The 25,706-nt window shown below is 41.3% G+C and overlaps 1 protein-coding gene across 1 annotated transcript in view; it reads left to right on the top strand.

Annotated features, from left to right (window-relative positions):
• LOC122942210 (alpha-2-macroglobulin-like protein 1) overlaps window positions 1-25,706 on the top strand; it is a 273,571-nt gene that overhangs the window by 154,478 nt on the left and 93,387 nt on the right. The window contains exons 19-23 of the mRNA XM_044299709.1: window positions 7,723-7,736; window positions 8,489-8,555; window positions 11,772-11,917; window positions 13,087-13,236; window positions 21,228-21,407. Of these exons, the coding sequence (XP_044155644.1) occupies window positions 7,723-7,736; window positions 8,489-8,555; window positions 11,772-11,917; window positions 13,087-13,236; window positions 21,228-21,407 (557 nt within the window). The remainder of the gene's footprint in view (window positions 1-7,722; window positions 7,737-8,488; window positions 8,556-11,771; window positions 11,918-13,086; window positions 13,237-21,227; window positions 21,408-25,706) is intronic.

Raw genomic sequence — 25,706 nt, 5'->3', positions numbered from 1 at the left:
TGACGGACACTAAATACTTGCCCAGCACAACAGTACAGCGGTAACGAGAGATTTAGAGGGAATTAAATTTGAGGCCTAGTATTTAGGCGCTGGGTCACCGGTATGGATTTAGTGACAGAATTAGACTTGGAAATACACAGTAGCGGGTGTGTGTGAAGTTAATCTGAATGACCCTATGTGCACCTTCAATATTATATACCCTTTTTGGGATAGATTTCAAATAGCTCTGATATAGCAGAACCACTAAATTATGAAATTGCTAAATTGGGAATTGTATTTCAACCCAGAACAAAAAATGTGCTTTGACGGACACTAAATATCTTGCCCAGCACAACAGTACAGCGGTAACGAGATTTAGAGGATATAAATTTGAGGCCTAGTATTTAGGCGCTGGGTGACAGGTATGGGTTTAGTGACAGAATTAGACTTGGAAATGCACAGTAGCGGGTGTGTGAAGTTATTCTGAATGACCCTATGTGCACCTTCAATATTATATACCCTTTTTGGGATAGATTTCAAATAGCTCTGATATAGCAGAAACCACTAAATTATGAAATTGCTAAATTGGGAATTGTACTTCAACCCAGAACAAAAAATGTGCTTTGACGGACACTAAATATCTTTCCCAGCACAACAGTACAGCGGTAACGAGAGATTTAGAGGGAATTAAATTTGAGGCCTAGTATTTAGGCGCTGGGTGACCGGTATGGATTTAGTGACAGAATTAGACTTGGAAATACACAGTAGCGGGTGTGTGTGAAGTTATTCTGAATGACCCTATGTGCACCTTCAATATTATATACCCTTTTTGGGATAGATTTCAAATAGCTCTGATATAGCAGAACCACTAAATTATGAAATTGCTAAATTGGGAATTGTACTTCAACCCAGAACAAAAAATGTGCTTTGACGGACACTAAATAACTTCCCAGCTACAACAGGACAGCGGTAACGAGAGATTTAGAGGGATAAATTTGAGGCCTAGTATTTAGGCGCTGGGTGACCGGTATGGATTTAGTGACAGAATTAGACTTGGAAAAACACAGTAGCGGGTGTGTGTGAAGTTATTCTGAATGACCCTATGTGCACCTTCAATATTATATACCCTTTTTGGGATAGATTTCAAATAGCTCTGATATAGCAGAAACCACTAAATTATGAAATTGCTAAATTGGGAATTGTACTTCAACCCAGAACAAAAAATGTGCTTTGACGGACACTAAATAACTTCCCAGCTACAACAGTCAGCGGTAACGAGAGATTTAGAGGGAATAAATTTGAGGCCTAGTATTTAGGCGCTGGGTGACCGGTATGGATTTAGTGACAGAATTAGACTTGGAAATACACAGTAGCGGTGTGTGTGAAGTTATTCTGAATGACCCTATGTGCACCTTCAATATTATATACCCTTTTTGGGATAGATTTCAAATAGCTCTGATATAGCAGAACCACTAAATTATGAAATTGCTAAATTGGGAATTGTACTTCAACCCAGAACAAAAAATGTGCTTTGACGGACACTAAATAACTTCCCAGCTACAACAGGACAGCGGTAACGAGAGATTTAGCGGGATATAAATTTGAGGCCTAGTATTTAGGCGCTGGGTGACCGGTATGGATTTAGTGACAGAATTAGACTTGGAAATGCACAGAAGCGTGTGTGTGAAGTTATTCTGAATGACCCTATGTGCACCTTGAATATTATATACCCTTTTAGGGATAGATTTCAAATAGCTCTGATATAGCAGAAACCACTAAATTATGAAATTGCTAAATTGGGAATTGTATTCAACCCAGAACAAGAAATGTGCTTGAACGGACACTAAATAACTCGCCCAGCTACAGCACTAAGGACAGATTTAGCGGGATATAAATTTGAGGCCTAGTATTTAGGCGCTGGGTGACAGGTATGGGTTTAGTGCCAGAATTAGACTTGGAAATACACAGTAGCGGGTGTGTGTGAAGTTATTCTGAATGACCCAATGTGCACCTTGAATATTATATACCCTTTTAGGGATAGATTTCAAATAGCTCTGATATAGCAGAAACCACTAAATTATGAAATTGCTAAATTGGGAATTGTATTCAACCCAGAACAAAAATGTGCTTGAACGGACACTAAATAACTCGCCCAGCTACAGCACTAGGGACAGATTTAGCTGGATATAAATTTGAGGCCTAGTATTTAGGCGCTGCGTGACAGGTATGGGTTTAGTGACAGAATTAGACTTGGAAATACACAGTAGCGGGTGTGTGTGAAGTTATTCTGAATGACCCAATGTGCACCTTGAATTTATACCCTTTTAGGGATAGATTTCAAATAGCTCTGATATAGCAGAAACCACTAAATTATGAAATTGCTAAATTGGGAATTGTATTTCAACCCAGAACAAGAAATGTGCTTGAACGGACACTAAATAACTCGCCCAGCTACAGCACTAGGGACAGATTTAGCTGGATATAAATTTGAGGCCTAGTATTTAGGCGCTGGGTGACCGGTATGGATTTAGTGACAGAATTAGACTGGGATATGGCCAAAAAATAAACAGACTATTGCTGGTTAAATGCACTTGGTGTGACAGCTTCACCCTGATGTAGGCTTTAGCCAAAAACAACCACACCATTGAGGGTTAAATGCACTTGGTGACAGGCGCAGCTTGCCCCTGATTTAGTATATGGCCAAAAAATGAACAGACTATTGCTGGTTAAATGCACTTGGTGTGACAGCCTCACCCTGATGTAGGCTTTAGCCAAAAAAACCACACCATTGAGGGTTAAATGCACTTGGTGACAGGCGCAGCTTGCCCCTGATTTAGTATATGGCCAAAAAATGAACAGACTATTGCTGGTTAAATGCACTTGGTGTGACAGCTTCACCCTGATGTAGGCTTTAGCCAAAAAACAACCACACCATTGAGGGTTAAATGCACTTGGTGACAGGCGCAGCTTGCCCCTGATTTTGTATATGGCCAAAAAATGAACAGACTATTGCTGGTTAAATGCACTTGGTGTGACAGCTTCACCCTGATGTAGGCTTTAGCCAAAAAACAACCACACCATTGAGGGTTAAATGCACTTGGTGACAGGCGCAGCTTGCCCCTGATTTTGATATGGCCAAAAAATGAACAGACTATTGCTGGTTAAATGCACTTGGTGTGACAGCTTCACCCTGATGTAGGCTTTAGCCAAAAAACAACCACACCATTGAGGGTTAAATGCACTTGGTCGCAGCTTGTGCTGGCGCACCACAAGACACAAAATGGCCGCCGATCACCCCAGAAAAATGTGACTGACAAACGGTCTGTGCAGCCTAAAAACAGTGAGCAATTGAGGATCAGCAGCTCAATGATCCACAGCTGCAGATCGATCAGTTAATCAAGTCCTTTGGAGGAGTTAATCTGCCTAATCTCGCCCTACTGTCGCAGCCGCAACCTCTCCCTACGCTAATCAGAGCAGAGTGACGGGCGGCGCTATGTGACTCCAGCTTAAATAGAGGCTGGGTCACATGGTGCTCTGGCCAATCACAGCCATGCCAATAGTAGGCATGGCTGTGATGGCCTCTTGGGGCAAGTAGTATGACGCTTGTTGATTGGCTGCTTTGCAGCCTTTCAAAAAGCGCCAAGAAAGCGTCACAAAAGCGCGAAGAAAGCGACGAACACCGAACCCGAACCCGGACTTTTACGAAAATGTCCGGGTTCGGGTCCGTGTCACGGACACCCCAAAATTCGGTACGAACCCGAACTATACAGACATTTTCTCCCAGTCCGAGCATTCTCATTTTACATACTAACCTTTTATGTGGTACAGTGTCAAATGCTTTGGAGAAGTCCAGATATACGACATCAATTGATTTGCCGCTGTCAAGTCTAGAACTTACCTCCTCATAGAAACTGATTAAATTAGTTTGACATGACCGATTTCTCGTCATGAAGCCATCGTGATATGGCGTTATTTGCTTATTTTCATTGAGGTGCTCCAAAATTCTGGGTTCTGTTTTTGGACCCTTTTTAAATATTTGCTCAACATTTGCTATGCCCCAATCATGTGGAACACCCTGTAGTCGGTGGTCCGTAGGTGAAGTCTCCTGCAAATTTTCCTTTCTTTAATTTCTTTATCAGCACAATATCTCCCACTTGGAATGGGTGAGTTGGTTCCTGTGGAACACAAGGAGACTTACAAGCAACTTTTTCCTCAATTTCATTTAGGGCTTTAATCAATCTGTTTACATTGGTGTTTGGGTTGTTCCTCAAACATGTGATACACCTTCCCACATAATCTGACACCAACTGTTTAATGCCTGTAATGTAGAAATTCTGTGCTAGCAGCATGTGTGTTGTTTGAATTCTGTCGTGTCCTACTCCATGAAAATGTGCAATAAAAGCTGTGCTGTGGTATGCATGGTTCTCCCTCTTTGCAGATAATCCTGTCCTAGGATTCTTCTGCAAGATTGGATAACACCAATCGGCCATTTCTTCGTCAGTAGCTGAGGACTGGATATCCACAAGCATCTGAGTTAACGCAAGTGAAGGAGGTACTAATTTCACCATTTGCAATGTGGCTGGGGCCATCAGTGCAGCCTTCTTGGCCTCAGCGTCTGCCAGGGCATTGCCTTGGGACCATGGTCTTTACCACCAGTATGCGCCCTGCAGTGACAATTGCAATCTGTGAGGACAACCTTATGGCTTCTAAAAGTTGTATGACAAGTTGTGAATGTGAGATGTGCTACCATCAGCTGCAATGAATCTTCTCCTTGGCAAATGACCCCTGGTCCCAGACCACTTCATGTGCGTACCTGCTGTCAGTGTAAATGGTGACTGGCTTTGCATTCATGTAGTATGCATGCTCTCGTGAGTGCAATCGATTCTGCTGCTTGTGCCGATTGGTATGTGATGGGTCTGCTTCCAGGACAATATGTGTGTCATGTTGTATGGCGTGTATACAACCATGTGCCTCTGTCAAGTGATCCTCAGGTCCTTTAAGTCCTAATAGGGTATTCAAGATAGGTGCTGGACCTGAGGTGTGTGTTGCGTATTTGATTTAGAGGGAGGGATTGCTGAGGAGTAGAATCTCATATCCAGATAGTCTTTGTGCGGACATGTTCTGTGTGTGTATGCCTTTGAGAAGGCCTACTACATCATGTGTGGTGTACAGGATAGTCTCATGTCCCATTGTGAGTGGCGTTGCAAGCTCAACCATCATAGCACAGGCTGCAAGAGATCTCAGAAAGGCCGGCATTCCTTGGACGGATGCCGGAACCACCTTTAAAAAAAAGGCACAAGGAAGTAACTTGCCTCCGTGATATTGTGTCAGCACACCCGCCATAGTTTTACAATTTTGTCGAGCATATACGCGTAATGTGAGTTTGTAGTCAGGGAGGCCCAAACCTGGACTTGTCATTAAAGAACATTTCAAATAATCAAATGCATTAAACATTTCCTCAGACCACCTGATGAGATCTGGCATTTTATAACAATTCTGTACATGTAAGAGAAGACAAGATGGAGTCACATTTCCCTTCAGTTTCTATTATGTAAGCCTCACAAAGTAAATTCAGACCTGAACTGGTCCTTAAAAAGTGAGTTTTGGAAATTTGTTTCTAAACTTCTAAGCATTCTAACATTCCGAAAAAAGAAAATGTAATTTACAAAATGATCCAAACATTAAGAATACATATGGTAAATGTAAAGTAATAACTATTTTAGGAGGTATCATTATCTGTTTTAAAAGCACAGAAATTGAAATTTTGAAAATTGATAATTTTTTCCAAATTTTTGGGAAATTTGGTATTTTTTTACAAATAAAAATGAAATATTTTAACTCAAATTTATCACTGTCATGAAGTACAATATGTGACGAGAAAACAATCTCAGAATGGCTTGAATAATTAAAAACATTTTAAAGTTATCACCACATAAAGTGACACCTGTAACCTGTAACCGGGATTTTGTGTATAGAGCTGAGGACATGGGTTGCTAGATGGCCGCTACCACATCCGCAATATCCAGTCCCCAGTGTGCTTTTATTGTGAAAAAAAAAGATTTGATACATACAGTAGAGACCAAAAGTTTGGACACACCTTCTCATTCAAAGAGTTTTCTTTATTTTCATGACTATAGAAATTGTAGATTCACACTGAAGGCATCAAAACAATGAATTAACACATGTGGAATTATATACATAACAAAAAAGTGTGAAACAACTGAAAATATGTCATATTCTAGGTTCTTCAAAGTAGCCACCTTTTGTTTTGATTACTGCTTTGCACACTCTTGGCATTCTCTTGATGAGCTTCAAGAGGTAGTCACCTGAAATGGTGTTCCAACAGTCTTGAAGAAGTTCCCAGAGATGCTTAGCACTTGTTGGCCCTTTTGCCTTTACTCTGCGGTCCAGCTCACCCCAAACCATCTTGATTGGGTTAAGGTCCAGTTACTGTGGAGGCCAGGTCATCTGGCGCAGCACCCCATCACTCTCCTTCATGGTCAAATAGCCCTTACACAGCCTGGAAAAATAAATGATGGTCCAACTAAACGCAAACCGGATGGAATAGCATGCTGCTGCAAGATGCTGTGGTAGCCATGCTGGTTCAGTATGCCTTCAATTTTGAATAAATCCCCAACAGTGTCACCAGCAAAGCACCCCCACACCATCACACCTCCTCCTCCATGCTTCACGGTGGGAACCAGGCATGTAGAGTCCATCCGTTTACCTTTTCTGCGTCGCACAAAGACACGGTGGTTGGAACCAAAGATCTCAAATTTGGACTCATCAGACCAAAGCACAGATTTCCACTGGTCTAATGTCCATTCCTTGTGTTCTTTAGCTCAAACAAGTCTCTTCTGCTTGTTGCCTGTCCTTAGCAGTGGTTTCCTAGCAGATATTCTACCATGAAGGCCTGATTCACACAGTCTCCTCTTAACAGTTGTTCTAGAGATGTGTCTGCTGCTAGAACTCTGTGTGGCATTGACCTGGTCTCTAATCTGAGCTGCTGTTAACCTGGTGACTCGGATGAACTTATCCTCCGCAGCAGAGGTGACTCTTGGTCTTCCTTTCCTGGGGCGGTCCGCATAAGAGACAGTTTCTTTGTAGCGCTTGATGGTTTTTGTGACTGCACTTGGGGACACTTTCAAAGTTTTCCCAATTTTTCGGACTGACTGACCTTCATTTCTTAAAGTAATGATGGCCACTCGTTTTTGTTTTTTTCTTGCCATAATACAAATTCTAACAGTCTATTCAGTAGGACTATCAGCTGTGTATCCACCTGACTTCTCCACAACGCAACTGATGGTCCCAACTCCATTTATAAGGCAAGAAATCCCACTTATTAAGCCTGACAGTGCACACCTGTGAAGTGAAAACCATTTCAGGTGACTACCTCTTGAAGCTCATCAAGAGAATGCCAAGAGTGTGCAAAGCAGTAATCAAAGCAAAAGCTGGCTACTTTGAAGAACCTAGAATATGACATATTTTCAGTTGTTTCACACTTTTTTGTTATGTATATAATTCCACATGTGTAAATTCATAGTTTTGATGCCTTAAGTGTGAATCTCCAATTTTCATAGTCATGAAAATAAAGAAAACTCTTTGAATGAGAAGGTGTGTCCAAACTTTTGGTCTGTAGTGTATGCAAATTAACCTGAGATGTGTCCCTGAGATGAGTCCAGCGTGAAGGAGCCCAGCACCGCCCCGCATCCTCAGAATCTCGTCCTTGCTCCCCTACGTCAGAAAGCCAGAGCGACGTAATCTCGCAATGCGTGAGCTAGCGCATGCGCAGTTCGTTCCCTGAGGCCGATGCCAGCACGGGGAAGGAACATTATGATGACACTGCGCATGCCCTAGCTCACGCATCGCAAGATTACGGCTCTCTGGCTTTGTGACGTCGGGGAGCAAGGACGAGATTCTGAGGATGCGGGGCGGTGCTGGGCTCCTTCACGCTGGACTCATCTTAGGGACAGGACACATCTCAGGTTAATTTGCATATGGATCAAATCATTTTTTTTTACACAAAAAAGCACACAGAGCTATGGGGACTGGATATTGCGGATGTGCTAGCGGCCATCTAGCAACCCATGTCCTCCACTCTATATACAAAATCCCGGTGACAGGTTCCCTTTAAGGTGAAAAATGGCAGTCCTGAAGGGGTTAAAGATGGTAGCACGTAAGACTACCATATAGTTCACAAATTTTTTTTTTGAATTATCCACCATATTTTACTAAATGATTCTCAGTGATTTTAGGTTACTCCTAGGTTTCTCAAGGTAGAAGGCTCTGGACAATTACCTAGTTTGCCAGTTACAAAAATATAACCTGGGAAATAAATGACAAAACTACAACGGAAGATTTAACACTATTAGTGGAAACAAGAGTTAAGTATCTCTGCCCATGGCTGACAAGTGGAGATTAGCAGGATTTCACTTTAAAGCATTATATTTCCCCCCATCATCCTATTTATTTCTAATTTCCTATTTAATTGTTGCATTGTTTTTTACAGTTGGTTTCCAAAGTTTCTATTAAAGACTCAGGGTCAGTGGACATTAACATTGAAAACACTAATGAAGGTAAGGCAAGATGATCACAGATGTGTTGATTTTAGGGGAGTTCTCTGGGCTACGGATATTGATGGCCTATTAGGTCAATATCATATTAGTGGAGGTCCGATATCTAACACCCTCACCAATCAGCTTTTTCGGGCAGCCACCATCCCAGAAACTTTATAGTGTGCCAGCTGGAAGCAGCCCGTCCCATACACTGGCTCAAATCTAACTTACGTGAATGGCAGCTGAGCTTCAGTACATCAGCACTACCCAGTGTCCTGAGCCTTCTGCTTCCACTCCATACACTGTAGTTTAAAGCTCCACAGTTTAAAACACCTGATTGGTGGTGGTGGTGGTGTTGGGAGTCGGAACCCTACTGGTCTGATCTGACTTTGATGACCTATCCTGAGGATAGGTCATCAATATCTTTAGCTCGGAGAACCCTATTAAGAAATTAAAGTCTACAACACAGGTCAGCAACCTGTGTCACCATAGCAGTTGTGAATCTATAGCTCCCAGCATGCACCCAAGTAGAAGTGAATAGAACGTGCTGGGAATGGTAGTTTCAAAACAGCTGAAGTCTTGTAGGTTGCTAACTCATGGTTTACAGAGCTTCTAGGATTTTTTCTCTCTTGTTCTCTTGCTCTCTTTTTTTAATTTTACTCTTTCTCTTCTCCCTCTCCCTCCCTTCCTTTTTAAGTTCATACACAATGACAGTAACAGCAAATAAAGTGGCACTGACACAGCTATAGGGGCAAATAATGTAAAAAATACTGTGGCTTTTTAGGAACAAGCATTCAAAACTTATGCCTTAGTGGGGGCAAATCTATGACACTGTTTATGCACATACACATGTTAATGTCCTAAGAAACAGTGGCCTGTTCTGCATTATTGTCCCAAAATTATTTATAATTGTTATAATTATTCTACAGATCGGGTGGCTCACCTGTCCACTCTCATGTATGAGGTGCACAGGTCTATGTGATTCACCCAGTCAGAGAGAAAAAAGAATATATATTGATTTGGTAAAAATTCTCTATTTGGAAGCACTCATAGGTATACACGGCGGTATAATAGGAGCTTTAATGTACAAAGAGCAATGAACCAGATTAAAACAAATAAATATATGTATAAAAATCCAAATAGATTACAGTTTTATAAAAGGCATCTCAAGTTCATACACTACGTCCAATTTATAAAACACTTAAAGCTTTTAAAATCAGATAAAAAGTACTGTAGGGATTTGCTCTGGTAGACAGGCTAGCGTAGGCAGTATAGAGACAACCACAAAGTCTTTAACTTAAACAGTTCAGTGTTTTATTCACACATAAAGAAAAACAAAAAGTGACATTTTGCAGTCTAGGTGTTTGTTCACACCATGAAAAGTCCACAGAACAAAAACCTTCAAGTGGTTTGCAGTTTCTCCACCTATCGTCCACAGCAGGCTTTAGGGGCCTGTTTCTCAGCATGCGGCTCCCAGCCCTTTTGCACGGCAAAAGTTTTCAGATCCCAAAACACACAGGGACTGACAGCGCGCCACTGTCAGAGAGGAGGAATCCACACACAGCTGAGACTGCTGGCTAGGTTTGATATAGGCCAATAAAGAGTCTGCCTGGAGCGTGGGGAGCAGCCACCCACCCAGCACTTTGGTTACTCCCAGTAAGAACCGGCCCGGATCAGCTTACAGCCATACTAAAATAGTAATGTGTCAACCAGCACTAACTGCTGCTGACACTTGAAAATACCAGCTCTTACTTCACCGAGGCCAGGAACTTCGGTGACACATACCTTCCGTCAACGACGGACCCTTGCGTTTTTCTACAGTACATATCAAGAAACCACTGCAGTGGCTAGTAAGGATACTGCTTGAAAACCAGTCCAAAATTTATCTCATAATAGTCAGGAGATATTTTCAAACATATGTTTGAACAATGTAAAGAATCAGTGTACATCCAGAGCAAGAGTTCAAAATTACCGATAGTCTCCTCGTGGAGTGCTAATTAATCCTGGTGTCTCATGGAACGCAATACTTGGATCAGAAGTTGTCCAATATATATCTTTATATTAACAAAACCGTAGTCAATTGTTGGTGCACTGCGCAAATCAGGTGCTATAATGGGCAAAAAAAGTGCTGTAGTATCTGAGCCCAGTTCATTCGTAACGTAGGTTACCGTTAACAATGGCCAGTTCATTCAGAAATTAAATCTGTGGTCGGGTGTCAGTCAGAATATGCCGTACGTGGCGTCCCACTGGCAATGACACCCTGACCCCAGTTACCTGTTCTGTCGCTCTTGGCACCTCACCAATAGAAGATACGGTCTTCTGTCCCAATCGTACTTGCAGCGCCCCACGTGGTATCTGTGATACTAGCATCTCACGCGGTAGGGGAGCGTTCACGTTCATGATCCAAGTATTGTGTTCCATGAGACACCAGGATTGAATAGCACTCCATCAGGAGACTATCGGGAATTTTGATCAACCAGATTTGTACCCACAAAACTGGTTGATCTGTTGTATGTGCGCTTTGCAGCTGAAGGCACCTATGTTGGTCCCATGTTGATATGTTCATCATTTCTACTGAGACAAAAAATAAATATTAATATATGCAAATGAACCTCTAGGAGCAATGGAGTGTTGCCCTTCCTCCTAGAGGCTCAGCTCTCTCTGCAACTGCCATGCCCACTTTGATTGACATGACCAGGCAGTGTAAATGTGATCATCCCTGGCCCTGACTTCTGTCTTTTGTTGCTCCGTGTGCCTTACTGACCAATCCCCCTTAATGCCGTAATATGCATTCTCTTAAACTGCACGGTATCTTGAAGTAATATAATGGGGGACATTTACTAAGCATGTTGCACCAGAATCACGGCGTAAAATGCACCAAAAAGAATGGAATTTTGATTTGTGCCAAATATATCAACTGTTTTCTCCAGAATATTGACAACAAGAATGCATCACAACAGAAATTAGTTATAAATGTCAAAACCTGAGATTGTTGCAGGGTTTTGTAATGTAGAACTTGCCAGCAGCTGCATGCAACACGATTCAGAGCCCTCAGTCCCTAACTCTCTATGCTTTCCCTGCTAAAAGCCTAAATATACCTAATTATATCCCTAGAATCAATTCACTCATATCTAAAATGGACCCTTAGTATGTTATGGGTGATGTATTGTAGATCCATGCAATAGATGTATGAGGCTAAAAGTGGTTTTCAGTCAATTATGTTTTCTTTTATCACAGATATCCATGGAAAAGTTACCTTGAACCTTCCTTTGAGTGCAAGCACTTCTCCGTTTATTCATGCCCTTGTTTACATCATGCTGCCTAATGGAGAAATGTTAGCAGATAAAGCAAAATTCACTGTAAAAAAATGTTTCAAGAATAAAGTAAGTTCTTTAAGTAATTTATGACTGACTCCAGGATGTGGAAATGTGTTTGATTCTTTAGTTTCCATGTTTTAAAAGCCATCATTTTTTTATTTTCTTGTTGGCATAGTGGAATGAGGGCTTGTTTTTTGCAGACTGAGTTGCATTTTGGGACATATGTTAAATTTTTGAAGGACTTCAGGAAAAAGCAGAATGATTCCGCAATTGGTTTCCCGTTTTGAAACAAAGTTGCTTAGTTTTTCCGTTTTTGTTCTTCTGCATCTAACATTGAAATTCACAACTAAGTGCAGGAGATGCAGCATCTAATACTGGGACACGTGACTATGGGACACGTGACTATATAAGCGACATCTTTTTCTTATACACTATTACCCGGATATCCATATGGGATAGGGTATAAAGGGCATTTTAAGGATAGACAGCATAGGTACGGGGACGGAGTGTGCCTACCATCAAGACACATCTCCGGGCTGAGGAGGAGTTACAAAGGGATATTGTAGGGATTGAGTCTGTCATGGCACGGGTTGCCCTGATGCGTTCCCCCCCTTTTTTCCTCTCATACTAATCTACCTGTCTGATCTTGCTCGTTCGTGTGCTTATTGTACTGTAGGTGTTTTTGTGTTTTTGTGGTACGAGTTGTCCCTCTTTCAGGGAATTTTAATTGACCTAAATAAATGTTAAATTTTAGGTAGTCGTACTTCAGTGATATTGATTTAATAATTCTACGACTACCCTCTTCATCTATAAATAGAGCTTCAGCATCTAACATAGCTTTCTGGATACTGAGATAAAAGTATGATGCTTGAGCCTTTAAGCTACTCCTGCGCATCTTCTTACACTAGGATTGCATCAATATCTAACAGTTATTGGTGCAATTGCAGCAAAGTCATGATAACAGAATTTACATTTACTCCATGGACTATAGGTACACAGTATTCTCCCTTGATCTGGCTGGCACCTACTCATAAAAGCCTTTTCTTATGAAGCAGGCAGGTGTAGGTTGGAGAATCAATTATTAATGTCTACCCAAATGCAAGAGTGACCAGGAAGATAGGGTGCCATGTGATGGACACTAAGTAGGAGAGTCCTAAACAAGTGTTCAGTCAGGTATCAGGGCTGTCTCTGGTTGTTCTATGTTTATTTCCTATTAAGTTGTAATCTCTTTCCAGGTATCAACTAAGTTTTCCCCTGGGGAGGTTCTTCCAGGATCAGATGTGTCTCTCCAGGTTGAGGCTGCTCCTGGATCTCTCTGTGGTCTGCGGGTGGTAGATCAGAGCGTGGTACTGATGAAACCAGAGAAAGAGCTGACTGCTGACAAAGTGAGTGTTAATGTAATTTACAGGGTAGCCGATCTGTTTAGCAAACCTTTAGGTTAGTGAAGAACCACCGTTTTTCTTACAAGTAGGCACAAACATTTTGAATACAATAAAAATGAAAATGTCAGTCCTGTGTCCCAAAACACGGACACTTATCTGCGCTGCTGGTTCCGGTGTAGTGTGGTGGGTATTCACACTGAAAGTCAAGTAGTTAAAGGTTTGAAACTGCACTGCTAATGGTTCAGTCAGACGCTGCACAAGTGACAGAAATAGGGTATTAGCCTTCGTCCTCCACTCTCAAGGATTCGATCCTCCTCAGACCGCCTCCTCTGTAGGATTAAATGATCAGCATATAGTGAAGTACCCTCTCAGTTGTTAATAAAAAAAAGTTTTATTTTACTCACAAACAATGGTAGATCATAGGCATATCACAATTAGTGAAAACAACTTGAAGTCCTGCCCGACCCGGGTTTCGCTCTCTGGCTTCCTCAGGAGAGACAACTGCGCATGTCCACAGCTGGGTCCTTTAAATAGCCCAGTCTCCCATTATCAGACCGTGGGAATCACTCCCAATCCCAATTTTTTTTTATTTATTTTTTTAATGCATGATAAAAGCAGTATTCATAACATATCCTTAATAGGAACATTCATATCCTTATAAAACAATATCAGCCATACACCAAATTGTATCAAAAATCGATTAGAAAATATCTTAAATATACAATATACTTTTCCATATATCTCACATAGCTGTGCCGCAGCTTTATCTTATATACAACCTTGTCACCATATTTCAACTTATCCCCTTTCTTAATCAACCGCGTTTTTGTATTAACATGCTTCCTTTTTCACAGTTATATGACCGCATCTTATTAAAAGCTTTTAATTCACAGTATTCTTACTTTTCTTGTGTGCTTCACCACATGCTCACCTGATTACATCTCCACCCACTATTGGTCACGTTACTCTAAACGCTATTACCCCACCCCTTTCCCATTCATAAAACTCAGATCACATGTTTGAGCTACCCAATCCATAGTTACTACTCATGACATCTCCTAAAAGGTCCTCAACACAAGGTAGAAGTTATTACTATTTAATTTCCTATGGGCACTTCTTCTCCTTTTTGCACTTTATATTAAACATGGCTTTAGATCAAACTCTATGTTTAAACCGCTCGGCTGCAAGGTGCCCAATTGATAAATCCATTGTACTTCTTTTCGGTTAATTTGTGCCAAAAAATCACCTCCACGCCAATGTGGTTTAACCACTTCCACCCCAGCAAACTTCAAGCCCCGCAGGTTCTTGCCATGCATCAGCTTGAAGTGGGCTGATACACTATGACTCATCAGTCCTCTCTTGATATTTCCTATATGCTCCTGGATCCTCACTTTTAATTTCCTCACTGTTCTACCTACGTATTGGAGTCCACAAGGGCACTCCAATACATAGATAATACCCTCATTTTCACAGGAACATTTTCCCTTTATTTTAAATTCCTCTCCATTCTTTTTAGATACAATACAGTCAAGTGTTCTCATTCTCCCTTTTGTATTCCGATTCTTGCACCCAATACAAAATCCACACCATGTGAACTTCCCTCCCTCCCTACCCCGTTTTTTATCTACTGGGGGAATGGAACTATGTACCAGCTTAGTTCTGATACTTGGAGTCTTTTTAAAGGTGAACATCGGGTTCTCAGGAATAGCCTTTCCTAATATGGGGTCATTTTTAAGTGTTCCCCAATTTTTTCTAACAGCCTTCTTAACAATATCGGACATTGAGCTATATCTTGTAACAAAGGAAAATCTATAGTCTTTCTCATCTTTTTTTATTTTTACTTTCCCCTTTTCCCCTTTTTTCTCTTCTTCTACAGTCTGGATATATTCTTCCAGGCTCCCTTCTTCATATCCTCGTTCCAGGAATCAATCTTTCAACACCTTGCATTGCAATCTATAGTCCTCCACTGTAGTGCAGTTCCGGGCCATTCTTTTAAATTGCCCTTTTGGTATACCTCTAAGCCATGGTTGATAGTGGCAGCTTTTCATGTCAATATATGAATTGACATCTGTCTCTTTAAAAAGGGAACTGGTTTTATATCTGCCGTCCTCAATTTTTATGCACAAGTCCAGAAAGTTAATAGCGACATTACTAATCTCCCCCACAAACCGCAAGTTCCATGTATTATTGTTGAGCTGATGGATGAAGGTCTCAAGTCCCTCCCTCTCTCCTTCCCACACTAGGAGACAGTCATCGATGTATCTCCTCCAAAGGGTTAACCTGCCTCTGGAGGTGACCACTCCTAGTGTGGGAAGGATGGTGGCCTCTTCCCATGCCCCCATAAAAATATTGGTGAAACTGGGGGGCGAATTTCGCCCCCATTGCCGTACCGACGCACTGTACATAATGCGAATCTCGGAACCAAAAATAATTGTGTTCGAGACAATAGTCCAGACACTTCAAAATAAAATCCCCCTGTAGATCACCAATTTTCGGATCTTGTTTGATTCTATTCTCTACAGCTTTTATCCCAAGATCTTTCGGGATTACTGTATACAGGGATGCCACGTCAACTGTGGCCATCCATGTATTTGCTGTAGGAGGACTCAGGTCTTTCATTAACTATTACAGATTCAGTGTCTTTGAGATGTGAAGGGTTTTTTATTACATAACCCTGTAAATAAAAATCTATGTACTCCGTTATTCTACATGTCAAGGAGTTCAACCCCGAGACTATCGGCCTCCCCGGGGGGTCGGTGAGGCTTTTGTGCACCTTCGGCAGATGGTATATCACAGGTACAATTGGGTGTGACACGGTTAAATAATCAAACTCCTTTTTGTTCAATACCCCTTTTTTGTGGCCATCCATTAATAAACCATCCAGTATTTTTTTATATTCCAAAGTGGGGTTATTTTTTAACCTTTTGTATGTGACCTCATCCGACACCAGTCTCAACATCTCCGCCTCATATTTATCTCTATTCATCATAACCACCCCACCCCCTTTATCGGCGGGCTTGAATATTAGATCCAGATTCTGTTCCAGATCCTTTAATGCCTTCCTTTCCCCAAAAGTTAAATTATGGGATATCCTACTTGTATCCATTTCTTCTAATTCCTTCAATAGGCCTGTTTTAAATGCTTCAATACATTTTTGATTTTTCTTTTAAGTTTGTGTGCACAATTTCCTCCCTTTCCTCTATCTTTTTATTTTGTGGGACCGGGTTATTCATCCAGTACTTTGCCATATTAATCTTTCGAATGAATTTGTGTATATCTAGGAACATCTCAAATTTAAATATCTTCTGACTAGGTGCATATTTTAATCCTTTACTAAGAACGCTTTTTTTTCATCTTCCGTTAATTCATGGCTACTCAAGTTGAAAATTCCTCTTACATTTCCTTGTTTCTCTTTATTTTTGGGCTTATTCTTCCCCTTTCCCTGTTTTCCTCTACAAGACTTCTTTTTTGGGGTGTTCTTATATTCTGCTCTTTTATTTCCCCCTCCCTCTGTACCCCCTTTATGCTTTGATGGGGAAAATTTTGTTCACCTTGCTGTATCGACCTCAATCTCCCTCCTTCACCATTCTCTTTCATCCCACTCTCTATGTGACCATTCACCTCATAGTTGGTTCTTTCTATATTCCCTCTACTTTCATACTGAGTCGGACCATAATTGTCCTGTGGTCTCCACCTTGGTTTCCCTTTATAGCCTCCTCCTTGATATGGCTGCCTATATTGTTGTCTATATTGATATCCTCTATAGCCACCATTCTGTCCATAGTTCCCATTATATTGTCCTTCATAGTTGTGTTGATACACATGATCCTCGCTTCTCTCAAAATTACTAAAGCTGGGCTGGTATATGCGGTCATTATCTCTATTAGGTTGATATGTATGATCATTATATCTATTGTAGTGGCCATAGTTATGCTGCGGCATCTGATTATTAAACTGGTGATTTCTGACATAATTATTTTTATTTTTAAAAAACTTTTGCCTTCCACCCCCATTCTCCGAGTTCCTAAAACCTTCAGTGTGATATCCTTGATTAGGATTATTACCACTTCCTTCATTCACGTGTGTTACATCTGACATTATCTGTATTGTGTCTCTATTTTTATTTTTCCATTTATAAACTAGATCTGACTTATAGTCATTACTAATCTTTATATACCTCTTCTGCTTTTTACCTCTTATATCTTTTTCTGATTTAAAAACCGCTTCCTGACATTGTTTGCTACATTTGTCATATTCACTCCTATTCACACCTTTCAGCGGTTTAATAACCTCATGTAGTTCTTCAATTACCTTATTAATCTTATTCAACTTATTTTTCCGAACATTAATAATATATTGCATCACCTTCCATGCACATTCATTCAGGACTTTTTCCCAGCCCACCAGATCCTCCTCCTTCTCTGTAATCAGAGGGAGTTGCCATCTTAATCCTTCTGGGATCTTGCCTTCCATTAAGAACCGCTCCAGGGAGGCAATATCCCAGGTGGTTCTGACCTCCCTAATGAATTCCCTTTCCAACTTTACAAACAATGTCCGCATGTCATCAGTCCCTTTCTCCATTTCCACAGGAGTATCACAAAAGACATCAATGTTACATTTAAAATTAGCTCTGAAATCAAAAATGTCTATGTTGGTAGCAGGACTTGACAAACCCACAAAACACTGTATACACTACGTGCAGAATTTTTAGGCAAATGAGTATTTTGACCACATCATCCTCTTTATGCATGTTGTCTTACTCAAAGCTGTATAGGCTCGAAAGCCTACTACCAATTAAGCATATTAGGTGATGTGCATCTCTGTAATGAGAAGGGGTGTGGTCTAATGACATCAACACCCTATATCAGGTGTGCATAATTATTAGGCAACTTCCTTTCCTTTGGCAAAATGGGTCAAAAGAAGGACTTGACAGGCTCAGAAAAGTCAAAAATAGTGAGATATCTTGCAGAGGGATGCAGCACTCTTAAAATTGCAAAGCTTCTGAAGCGTGATCATCGAACAATCAAGCGTTTCATTCAAAATAGTCAACAGGGTCGCAAGAAGCGTGTGGAAAAACCAAGGCGCAAAATAACCGCCCATGAACTGAGAAAAGTCAAGCGTGCAGCTGCCAAGATGCCACTTGCCACCAGTTTGGCCATATTTCAGAGCTGCAACATCACTGGAGTGCCCAAAAGCACAAGGTGTGCAATACTCAGAGACATGGCCAAGGTAAGAAAGGCTGAAAGACGACCACCACTGAACAAGACACACAAGCTGAAACGTTAAGACTGGGCCAATAAATATCTCAAGACTGATTTTTCTAAGGTTTTATGGACTGATGAAATGAGAGTGAGTCTTAATGGGCCAGATGGCTGGATTGGTAAAGGGCAGAGAGCTCCAGTCCGACTCAGACGCCAGCAAGGTGGAGGTGGAGTACTGGTTTGGGCTGGTATCATCAAAGATGAGCTTGTGGGGCCTTTTTGGGTTGAGGACGGAGTCAAGCTCAACTCCCAGTCCTACTGCCAGTTTCTGGAAGACACCTTCTTCAAGCAGTGGTACAGGAAGAAGTCTGCAAGGTAAGAAAAACATGATTTTCATGCAGGACAATGCTCCATCACACGCGTCCAAGTACTCCACAACTTGGCTGGCAAGAAAGGGTATAAAAGAAGAAAATCTAATGACATGGCCTCCTTGTTCACCTGATCTGAACCCCATTGAGAACCTGTGGTCCATCATCAAATGTGAGATTTACAAGGAGGGAAAACAGTACACCTCTCTGAACAGTGTCTGGGAGGCTGTGGTTGCTGCTGCACGCAATGTTGATGGTGAACAGATCAAAACACTGACAGAATCCTTGGATGGCAGGCTTTTGAGTGTCCTTGCAAAGAAAGGTGGCTATATTGGTCACTGATTTGTTTTTGTTTTGTTTTTGAATGTCAGAAATGTATATTTGTGAATGTTGAGATGTTATATTAGTTTCACTGGTAAAAATAAATAATTGAAATGGGTATATATTTGTTTTTTGTTAAGTTGCCTAATAATTATGTACAGTAATAGTCACCTGCACACACAGATATCCCCCTAAAATAACTAAAACTAAAAACAAACTAAAAACTACTTCCAAAAATATTCAGCTTTGATATTAATGAGTTTTTTGGGTTCATTGAGAACATGGTTGTTGTTCAATAATAAAATTAATCCTCAAAAATACAACTTGCCTAATAATTCTGCACTCCCTGTACAATAAAAATGAAAATGTCAGTCCTGTGTCCCAAAACACGGACACTTATCTGCGCTGCTGGTTCCGGTGTAGTGTGGTGGGTATTCACACTGAAAGTCAAGTAGTTAAAGGTTTGAAACCGCGCTGCTAATGGTTCAGTCAGACGCTGCACAAGTGACAGAAATAGGGTATTAGCCTTCGTCCTCCACTCTCAAGGATTCGATCCTCCTCAGACCGCCTCCTCTGTAGGATTAAATGACCAGCATATAGTGAAGTACCCTCTTAGTTGTTAATAAAAAAGGGTTTTATTCTACTCACAAACAATGGTAGATCATAGGCATATCACAATTAGTGAAAACAACTTGAAGTCCTGCCCGACCCGGGTTTCGCTCTCTGGCTTCCTCAGGGGCGACAACTGCGCATGTCCACAGCTGGGTCCTTTAAATAGCCCAGTCTCCCATTATCAGACCGTGGAAATCACTCCCAATCAAAATTTTTTTTTATTTTTTTAATGCATGATAAAAGCAGTATTCATAACATATCCTTAATAGGAACATTCATATCCTTATAAAACAATATCAGCCATACACCAAATTGTATCAAAAATCTATTAGAAAATATCTTAAATATACAATATACTTTTCCATATATCTCACATAGCTGTGCCGCAGCTTTATCTTATATACAACCTTGTCACCATATTTCAACTTATCCCCTTTCTTACTCAACCGCGTTTTTGTATTAACATGCTTATATGGTGACAAGGTTGTATATAAGATAAAGCGGCGGCACAGCTATGTGAGATATATGGAAAAGTATATTGTATATTTAAGATATTTTCTAATCGATTTTTGATACAATTTGGTGTATGGCTGATATTGTTTTATAAGGATATGAATGTTCCTATTAAGGATATGTTATGAATACTGCTTTTATCATGCATTTAAAAAAAACAAAAAACATTTTGATTGGGAGTGATTCCCACGGTCTGATAATGGGAGACTGGGCTATTTAAAGGGCCCAGCTGTGGACATGCGCAGTTGTCGCCCCTGAGGAAGCCAGAGAGCAAAACCCGGGTCGGGCAGGACTTCAAGTTGTTTTCACTAATTGTGATATGCCTATGATCTACCATTGTTTGTGAGTAGAATAAACCCTTTTTTTTATTAACAACTAAGAGGGTACTTCACTATATGCTGGTCATTTAATCCTACAGAGGAGGCGGTCTGAGGAGGATCGAATCCTTGAGAGTGGAGGACGAAGGCTAATACCCTATTTCTGTCACTTGTGCAGCGTCTGACTGAACCATTAGCAGCGCGGTTTCAAACCTTTAACTACAAACATTTTGAAGTTAACCCTGACAGTCAACATTCAAACATTTTAGCCTATTAAACACAATTAGGGCAGTAATATTAATTTGCAAGGTGGGTGCTCCTACCTCCTCACAAACATAGCACACGCTAGGGAACTTAGCAGGCACCTCTTCAGCAGGAGCTCAGGAAGTCCTTACTACTGAGAAGGCCCAAAGTTGTCTGAAACGTCAATCTTCTCCATGGGTTGTGTCCGGTATTGCAGCCCAGCCACATGTAAGTGGATGGGTACAGGTGTGTATGAAGTTAACCCTTCAGTTCTATACTTGTGCACAGCCAGTTCAGTAGTAGAGAGTAATGTGTAGAAAGTGGAGACAAGTAGATATACCCAAATGTGTTCATGCAGTAAATTCAAATTAAAGATTACATTAATATTCAAACGTCCTTACTTTTTTATTTTTTTGAAGGTTTTCAACCTCTTTCCCTCCTTTGATTTTGGATGGTATGATCATCGTGTCCAGGAAGATGAACCTTCATGTGGATTTCTTCCACCATTCAGGCCTTTTTTCCCCGATTCCGTGATTAGAAGGCCAATAAGACCATGGATCCCCAGAGATGAGACTGTGGATGTATACAGCATGTTTGAGGTAAAGTACATGAATTAATACAAAATTACATAAAGCATCAATATATACATAAAAAATAATGTAAAAGCTTATAAAGAGCATCTGTCAGCAGCTTTGTGCCTATGACACTGGCTGAACTGTTACATGTGCGATTGGCAGCTGAAGACATCTGTGTTGGTCCCATGTTCATGTGTGCCCGCACTGCTGAGAAAAATGATGTTTTAATATATGCAAATTAGCCTCTAGGAGCAACGGGGGCGTTGTTATTACACCTAGAGACTCGGTTTTTTCTGCAAAACATAATTTTTCTCAGTAATGCGGCACATATGAACATGGGACGCCTTGCCATAAATTAGATGAATCATATGTCAGCGCAAGGGGGAAACTAAGACCGGCACCATACAGTATGTGTAAAACGGGTCTTAGTCATTAGTGTTTAATGTGACAATTGTAGCATTTAAATGTCTATCAGTCGAGAAATTACAAGTGCGACATTTATTTATAGTGCACTGAAAGGATATTTCACATATCTGTGTATATATGGCCAATTCACAATGGCATACACATCATAAAGGCAGCTTGTGCAACTGCGATGGTTTCCTTTGGGAAAAAAAGCTGGTTAGTTTCATCCCCATCGAAATTAAGTTGTAACAACCTAGCAAGACTTCCTTCTCTGGAGGTATTGCATACACCATAGGAGAGATGACACCTGGATTGTGTAAATGGTAAATGGCATACAGGGGGAGATCATCTTTATTCAGGCCCTGTTTGATCTCTGTATAGATATATATATATATATATATATATATATATATACAGTACTGACCAAAAGTTTGGACACACCTTCTCATTCAAAGAGTTTTCTTTATTTTCATGACTATGAAAATTGTAGATTTACACTGAAGGCATCAAAACTATGAATTAACACATTTGGAATTATATACATTACAAAAAAGTGTGAAACAACTGAAAATATGTCATATTCTAGGTTCTTCAAAGTAGCCACCTTTTGCTTTGATTACTGCTTTGCACACTCTTGGCATTCTCTTGATGAGCTTCAAGAGGTAGTCACCTAAAATGGTCTTCCAACAGTCTTGAAGGAGTTCCCAGAGATGCTTAGCACTTGTTGGCCCTTTTGCCTTCACTCTGCGGTCCAGCTCACCCCAAACCATCTTGATTGGGTTCAGGTCCGGTGACTGTGGAGGCCAGGTCATCTGGCGCAGCACCCCATCACTCTCCTTCATGGTCAAATAGCCCTTACATAGCCAGGAGGTGTGTTTGGGGTCATTGTCCTGTTGAAAAATAAATGATGGTCCAACTAAACACAAACCGGATGGAATAGCATGCCGCTGCAAGATGCTGTGGTAGCCATGCTGGTTCAGTATGCCTTCAATTTTGAATAAATCCCCAACAGTGTCACCAGCAAAGCACCCCCACACCATCACACCTCCTCCTCCATGCTTCACGGTGGGAACCAGGCATGTAGAGTTCATCCGTTCACCTTTTCTGTGTCGCACAAAGACAAGGTGGTTGGAACCAAAGATCTCAAATTTGGACTTATCAGACCAAAGCACAGATTTCCACTGGTCTAATGTCCATTCCTTGTGTTCTTTAGCCCAAACATGTCTCTTCTGCTTGTTGCCTGTCCTTAGCAGTGGTTTCCTAGCAGATATTCTACCATGAAGGCCTGATTCACACAGTCTCCTCTTAACAGTTGTTCTAGAGATGTGTCTGCTGCTAGAACTCTGTGTGGCATTGACCTGGTCTCTAATCTGAGCTGCTGTTAACCTGCGATTTCTGAGGCTGGTGACTCGGATGAACTTATCCTCCGCAGCAGAGGTGACTCTTAGTCTTCCTTTCCTGGGGTGGTCCGCATGTGAGCTAGTTTCTTTGTAGCGCTTAATGGTTTTTGTGACTGCACTTGGGGACACTTTCAAAGTTTTCCCAATTTTTCGGACTGACTGACCTTCATTTCTTAATATAACGATGGCCACTCGTTTTTTATTTACTTAGCTGCATTTTTCTTGCCATAATACAAATTCTAACAGCCTATTCAGTAGGACTATCAGCTGTGTGTCCACCTGACTTCTGCACAACGCAACTGATGGTCCCAACCCCATTTATAAGGCAAGAAATCCCACTTATTAAACCTGACAGGGCACACCTGTGAAGTGGAAAATATTTCAGGTGACTACCTCTTAAAGCTCATCAAGAGAATGCCAAGAGTGTGCAAAGCAGTAATAAAAGCAAAAGGTGGCTACTTTGAAGAACCTAGAATATGACATATTTTCAGTTGTTTCACACTTTTTTGTTATGTATATCATTCCACATGCGTTAATTCATAGTTTTGATGCCTTCAGTGTGAATCTACAATTTTCATAGTCATGAAAATAAAGAAAACTCTTTGAATGAGAAGGTGTGTCCAAACTTTTGGTCTGTACTGTATATATGTATATATATATATATATATATATATAGTAGAAGAAAAAAGTCCAGTGGGAGCACCAACCAGAGTGCGGGTGCACGGTCCAACACAGGGCAGCGGCAGACCCCAAAATTTGTACAAAGCGAAGAAGTAGGACTGCACTCCAAATGTGGTAAAAATAGCAGTGATTTATTCACCCATAATATGGCAAGACCTGCCATATTATGGGTGAATAAATCACTGCTATTTTTACCACATTTGGAGTGCAGTCCTACTTCTTCGCTTTATATATATATATATATATATATATATATGAATATAGTAGCAGAAGGACCCGGTTATATTTCAGCTATTTGATTTAATGTTTGCGTGTGGGTTTAAAAGATATCCACTGTGTCCCCCATAACAGTGACCTCCACAGCACCCCTCCCTCATAGTGACCTCCACAGCAGCCCAACCAGTTAACTTTGACCTCCACAGCCCCCCGCCCTCATAACAGTTTTCTCTACAGCGGCCTGTCCCCTTAAAAGTGACCTCCACAGTGGCCTGCTTCTTTAACAGTCACCCCACAATGCCCCGCCACCTTAAAAGTAACCTCTACCGCACACTACCCCCTTAACAGGGACATGCACAGTGGCCCGTCCCTTAACAGTGACCTTCACAGCACCCACCCCCTTAACAATGACTTCTACAGCACCTCACCCACTTCAAATTGACATCCACAGAACCCCGCCACTCTTATTGTGACCTCCACAGTGCCTGTCCCCTTAATTATAGTAAGAAAAGGTTCTGATCAGGCGCAAATTCACAGGTTCCAATACGTCTCTATAGGTGAATCTTCTTTATTTTCATAAAAGGTAAAATGGTGTATAGAACAATGCATTTCGAGGCTCAAATTGTCCCCTTCATCAGGTTAACAGTAGTCACAATAGCTAATAGTAGATACAGGTATATATAAGTGTCCCCTTAATTATGACCTCAACAGCACCCAACCCCCTTAACATTGACCTCCATAGTATCCCGCCTCCTTAACACTGACTTCAACAGTGGCCCACATCCTTTACAATGATCCTCCACAGCGATCTAGCCCTCAACAGTGACCTCTATAGCATTTTTCCCCCTGACAGTGACCTCCATAGTTGCCTGTGTCTATAACAGAAACCCCCTACAGTACCTTGCACAGCGACCCAGCCCCTTAACAATGGCCTGCATAGGGACACTTCCCATTTAACAGTGACTCACCCACTGCACCACACCCCCTTAATATAAGACCTCCACAGCACCCTGCCCCTTAATATAAGACCTCCACAGCACCCTGCCCCTTAATATAAGTGTAATGCAAGGCTCCAACAAACAGACCAGTGATGAAAGCAAAAAGGTGTTTATTCACCAGAAACATAAACGTCCAGGACACTTGCTGGTAACAAGGAATAATAACAAAAAACCAGGCAAGGACATTCCAGGAATAGTCCCAACCAGTGCTGAATGATGCTGTGCACTTGGCAGTCGAGTCACTCCAGATCTTGGGTCCGCTGTAAGGACAAAGTTCCTGGCAGTCTTCAGTCACTAGGAGTTGTGACCTATACCTGGTTGAGGGAAAATAACAGCGGGCACTGATCACCCTGAGAGACCTCCTTTTAAATGCCTGCTGACCAATCCCAGGGTGCCAAGTGTCCACTACCATAGGTGAACAAATTGCCCTGCACCTGAGTACAAGGCCTAAGGCAATCACAAGTTGATTAACCCATGGCTGGCTCCCTAATCCACTTTGCTCTTGTGAGTCAGTATAATATGCGCCACTGGTCGACGAAGTGCATAAGAAGCGCGTACTCGCGACCGTGTATCCCTTTGCGAACCTGCCCTCGTGCGTACGCACGGACGCACGGACGCATGAT

The sequence above is a fragment of the Bufo gargarizans genome, chromosome 6 (genome assembly GCF_014858855.1).
Source record: "Bufo gargarizans isolate SCDJY-AF-19 chromosome 6, ASM1485885v1, whole genome shotgun sequence".
Lineage (NCBI taxonomy): Eukaryota > Metazoa > Chordata > Amphibia > Anura > Bufonidae > Bufo > Bufo gargarizans.
The sequence above is the reverse complement of the archived record's forward strand: the minus strand, read 5'-3'. Positions and strand labels throughout refer to the sequence as shown.